Source organism: Drosophila kikkawai, chromosome 2R (assembly GCF_030179895.1).
Source record: "Drosophila kikkawai strain 14028-0561.14 chromosome 2R, DkikHiC1v2, whole genome shotgun sequence".
Classification (NCBI taxonomy): Eukaryota; Metazoa; Arthropoda; class Insecta; order Diptera; family Drosophilidae; genus Drosophila; species Drosophila kikkawai.
Genome location: NC_091729.1, coordinates 1,182,031 through 1,186,888, shown reverse-complemented (window position 1 = coordinate 1,186,888; position 4,858 = coordinate 1,182,031). Strand labels below are relative to the sequence as shown.

The 4,858-nt window shown below is 57.8% G+C and overlaps 1 protein-coding gene across 1 annotated transcript; it reads left to right on the top strand.

Annotated features, from left to right (window-relative positions):
* Positions 1–1,479: 1,479 nt before the first annotated feature.
* LOC121502052 (uncharacterized) lies at positions 1,480–2,878 on the top strand. The gene is made up of 3 exons (XM_041774671.1): positions 1,480–1,844; positions 1,912–2,245; positions 2,780–2,878. Exons 1-3 carry the CDS (start codon positions 1,480–1,482, stop codon positions 2,876–2,878), a joined length of 798 nt encoding a protein of 265 aa, XP_041630605.1.
* The last annotated feature ends 1,980 nt before the right edge of the window (positions 2,879–4,858 follow it).

Genomic DNA, 4,858 nt, shown 5'->3' with positions numbered 1-4,858 from the left:
GTGGACTGGGGCAGCTCCCTCACCAATGCCAGAGGCAGGACCCTCCTCGAGGCCTTCTCCACATTCGACGTCACACTCCTCAACACTGGGGCGCAGCCCACCTTCAGCAGAGCCGGGGCGAGTTCGGTGGTCGACCTCACGTTTGTGAGCTGCTCCAGGGCTCCAGGGCCAGTGCACCTGGGTCCTGAGCGATGCCTATACGGCGAGCGATCACGCGGCGATCCTCACCGCGCTGGATACCGGGCGAGCGCAACCCACATCGCTGCCTCCCCAAGCACGAAGGGGACATCCAATCCTTCGCGGAGCATATGCAGAGTTTGGAAGCAAATGGTTTTGCAGAGCAGATGGCTGATTCTGCCATGATCCAACTGCAGGTCGCATGCGATGACTGCATGACTGCCAAGCGCGCCCACTCTCGACACAGGGACTCGGTGTACTGGTGAAACAAGACGATTGCCGCGGCCAGAACGGAGTGCCTCAAGGATAGGCGCCGCTACCAGCGCTCCTACCGTTCGAGCTCCCACCTGGAGAGGCGGGTCCGAGTACCACCGGTGCCGCAAGGCTCTCAAGGCGGCAATCCAGGAAAGCAAAACCAAATGCTTTCTGGACCTTTGCGACACCGCGGACCACGATCCCTGGGGAAACGCCTACAGGATCATCATCAAGAAGATCCACGGGGCAAAACGGGGGGTCCCTGATGACGCAGAGAGCATTGACAGGATAGTCGCGCACCTGTTCCCGAAGGCGGATAACCCCAGAGCCACGCTGGAGATTGCTACGCACTCGCTGGAAGGGTTCGAGCCAGTCCTGGACACGGAAATCCTGGCGGCGGCGATAAGAATCAGGGAGGCGAAAGCCCCTGGCCCTGACCTGGTTCCCAACAAAGCCCTGAGACTTGCTCTCTCGCTTCGCCCGGACTTATTTGCGGAGCTCTATGGAAGATGCCTTAGAGAAGGTATATTTCCTGGGAGATGGAAGGTCCAGAGGCTGGTCCTGCTCCCGAAACCAGGAAAGCCACCTGAAAACCCATCCGCCTACAGACCAATCTGCCTGATTGATGGGGCGGGCAAGGTTCTGGAGCAATTGATGCGGACGAGGCTTGAGAAGGCCATTGCCGCAGCCGGCGATCTATCCGACTCCCAGTTCGGTTTCAGGAAGGCTATGTCGACGGTTGATGCCATATCCAAAGTGGTGGGCATCGCAAAAGCTGCCATTGCGGGACAACGGTGGAAAGGAGGCGCGAAGGAGTACTGCTTGATTGTCACGCTAGACATCCGCAACGCCTTCAATACGGCAAGATGGGGATGTATCCTGGATGTACTATCCAGCTTCGGTGTACCCCCGTACCTGTTGAAGCTGCTGAAGGGCTATTTCAGAGGCAGAACCCTGGTGTACGACTGAGACGGCGGTGTCAGATCGGCCGAGCTCTCCTGCGGAGTTCCGCAAGGGTCGGTTTTGGCACCATTGCTGTGGAATGCCATGTACGATGGTGTTCTGCCAAAATGGGGGCATGCACTAGCAACCCCGGCCTATAGGCGCGGACTGTGCTCGGCCCATCGCCACGCGGCACTACGCATCTGTAGCGCCCTTAGGATGGTGTCCGACCAGGCCGCGTGTGTCCTAGCCGGGACTCCACCGCTGGACCTGTTAGCAGCAGAGAGGGCCAGTATCCACGGCCAGACTATTGGTAGAACGCTGAATCCTCGAGAGAAGCACGTGTTACGCTTTGCGGCGAAAGAAGCCACCTTGGCAGCGTGGCAAACGCGGTGGGAATCATCGTCGAAGGGGGAGATGGACGTATCGCATGATTCCACAGCTGGACTGCTGGCTGAGGAGGAAGCACGGTCAGGTAAACTTCCACCTGACCCAGATTCTCAGCGGCCACGGCTGTTTCCGGAGCTATTTTCGAAGATTCGGCCACGAGGAAGACGACACTTGCACGCACTGCCAAGGTCAGCTGGAGGAGACGGCAGAACACATGGTTCTTAACTGTGCGAGACTTGCCGGCGAGCGAGAAACACTGGAGGCCAGGCTGAACAACACCATCTCAGTGGAAAACTTAGTTCCGCTGATGTTGATGTCCGAAGCGAACTGGCAGGCCGTGTCGGACTTCGCAGCGAGGGCAATGACGGTGCTCCGAGCAGAGGAGCGACGCAGGAACCTGGAGGCATCATGGGTCGGGATCAGCGCCCGCGCGAAGCATTGCTTCGCTGCCGTACCGCGCGAGCAAACCATCCCGATATCTGTGCGACCCAACCCTTCTATCCCCCCACTTTTGTATCTATTTCACTTCAATAAACGAATAAAAAAATAAATAAATAAATACCTACACTAGCGGGGAGAGTGTGTGTAAGTCGCGGTGAACGGACGCCCCAGCGGGGACTCCGCAATAGACTCGCGCTGTGGCAGTGCCCCTAGGGGAATAAAAGTGGTAGCAGTACGTAGGACGCAGTGTGAGTGTAGCCTCCAGACTTACCTGTCGAGGAACGGCTCCTGCGGCCCGCGGAGGGCACTTCTGTGCCCCAATGTTTCGGCGAGATGGACGATAGATAGGGGTAAGAGGGGATCTTTCTTCCCTGGAACTTTTTCTTCCTTTTCTTCCGCCGCTGCACTCTCTCTTCGGGTCAAATGTGGATGCCCCCACATATTTGTGCCGGTCACGGCGGTATAACCTCCAAAAAAATGAAGTCGGAGGGAAATATCCGACCAGCGAGGGAGGCTCCGTGTCGTCCCGATATGGTGGAAGCTTTCGCCACTCTCAACGGCTTAATCCACGCAGCGTCTGCTCATACTGAGCGGCTGCGTGATCTGCGTCTGCGCCATAGTGGCCGGCAGTGGAACTAGCCTGGCAGCAGGTATCAGCGGCACACAAATCTAAACCCAGGTAGCGTCAGACCCACATTGGGCGGCTACTTGGTCTGCGTCTGAGCCATAATGGCCGTCAGTTTTAACCTACCTGGCAGAAGGTATAAAATGCAGCCTCGAATTGGGCTAAAATGCACAAATAAAAATGTCGAGTATAAACAGTATTACTCCAGGTGGCAGCCACAAATGTGGAAATCCCCCCGCGGTTGATCCCGCGGCAAGGGCACGGATTCTGGAGGCCCTAACCCACATTTCTCCCACTACGGCGACGCCGGCGGCCCACTTGGCCGACGTCAACCCGAAAGCTACAAGTGTAGACGATAAACTAAGAGCGTTCTAGAAGGGCTCCCGCATACAGCGCAGCCCGCCAGGAAATGCTGCGAGTACCACCGCTGCCGCAGCACTAGGCGGGACCGCTGAAGGGGATATCTCATGCACCCTATTAGCGAAACGCAACAGGGACTCCCCGAGTCCGACAGGGCCCGAGCATCCTACCAAGAGGCCTAGAGCCCCCTAACCACAACTAGTGGAGATGGGGACGATCCTCGAAGACCTGCTTATGAAGGTCAACGAGCAGAAGGTGCGGAGCATTAACCAAGGCATGAAGAATACCTTCGATAGGCTCAAAGAGCTCCAAGAACCCTTGATGCGCCACCGGGAAGTAAGGCCCCCACTCAGCCGAATTGAGGATACAACGGATCGCGGGTGTCAGACAGCCCAAGTCTGTACTCCACGCTTCGATAAAGCTGCACAGACCTCTCCGAGCAGACGCGTTCGACCGGTCAAGCAAGGCCCGGGAAGCGATCCAAAACGCCCCATGGCGCGTAGCGCACAACCATCGAACCCTAGGAGGACGGCCGAGGGCAATAATGGAGGGGACGGGAAGTCGCCCACCGAACAACCACGTCGTGTTCGTACAGGAGCGGGCCGGCGTGAGAGGCCTAGAAGACGTGGCAAGGATGCGCTGATCATTAGCCCTCCTCCATAGATGGTCCTACAGCGAAGGCTCGGCCTGGTTACGCGAGCTAAGGACTCCAGGATGGAAAAAGTCCGTGACAGCGTCTGCAGGGTCAGAAAGACAGCTAAAGGAGAGCTGTTGCTGGAGATCAAGCGCAACTCGCAGGCTTAAACCAGTGCCATCAGGGATCTGATTGGCAAAGCCCATGGTCGAGCGGTCGAGCTGTCGTGCGGGGTTCCGCAAGGGACCGTGCTTGCGCCACTTTTGTGGGAGAACGGAGATTGTGGACTTCGCAGACGACATAGCGGTGGTCACTGTCGCAAAGGAGATCGTAAGAGCAGAGGAGACTAGCAGCCAGAGTATCGCCATCATTAACGAGTGGCTGTCGAACGCCGAATTGCAGCTAGCGCCGCAGAAAACCGAAGCCGTCCTGGTGAGCAGCAGGAAGAAGGTGGAGGTGGCAAGCGTTCGGATCTGCGATGCCACGGTCAGATCTTCTAGAGCTATCAAATTCCTAGGAGTGATGATCGACACCAGACTCTCCTTCAGGGAGCATAGGACATACGCAAGCTCCAAGGCTGCCACGACAGTGGGAGTGTTGTCCAGGATCATGCTGAACCACCATGGCCCAAGGCAAGCGAGCAAGCTCCTTCTAGCGAGCGCAGCTTGAGTTACCATGCTGTACGCAGCCCCTGTGTGGAGTCACGCCATGGCGTCGCCTTCATACAGTCGCGGTCTGATTGCCTCACACCGCTCTACGCATCTGCAGTGCGTTTCGGACCGTCTCGGATCAGGCGGCACTGGTTATAGCTGGCACCCCGCCGATAGATTTGCTGGCCAAGGAGCACCCGTGCTTGTTCTTCTCCTCCGTGTGGATCTCCAGCACATCCCGGTCCGGTGACCTGGCTTGTTGTCCGGCCGCTGCCGGAGCGTTGTGCACGCCGATCTCCTGCGTCGGCTGATTCGGCCATGCTGGCGTCAGTTCGCTGTTGTGTGGGCCTTCCTGTCGCCCTCCTGCTGCCACGTGTGCGCCCA

What these genes read in the sequence shown, in the direction of transcription:
- LOC121502052 (XM_041774671.1), top strand. Translation starts at nt 1,480, where the DNA reads ATGTACGATGGTGTTCTGCCAAAATGGGGGCATGCACTAGCAACCCCG. An exon ending in CTGGCTGAGGAGGAAGCACG is followed by an intron (nt 1,845 to 1,911) that starts GTCAGGTAAACT and finishes CTATTTTCGAAG; the next exon opens with ATTCGGCCACGAGGAAGACG. An exon ending in AGCAAACCATCCCGATATCT is followed by an intron (nt 2,246 to 2,779) that starts GTGCGACCCAAC and finishes TAATCCACGCAG; the next exon opens with CGTCTGCTCATACTGAGCGG.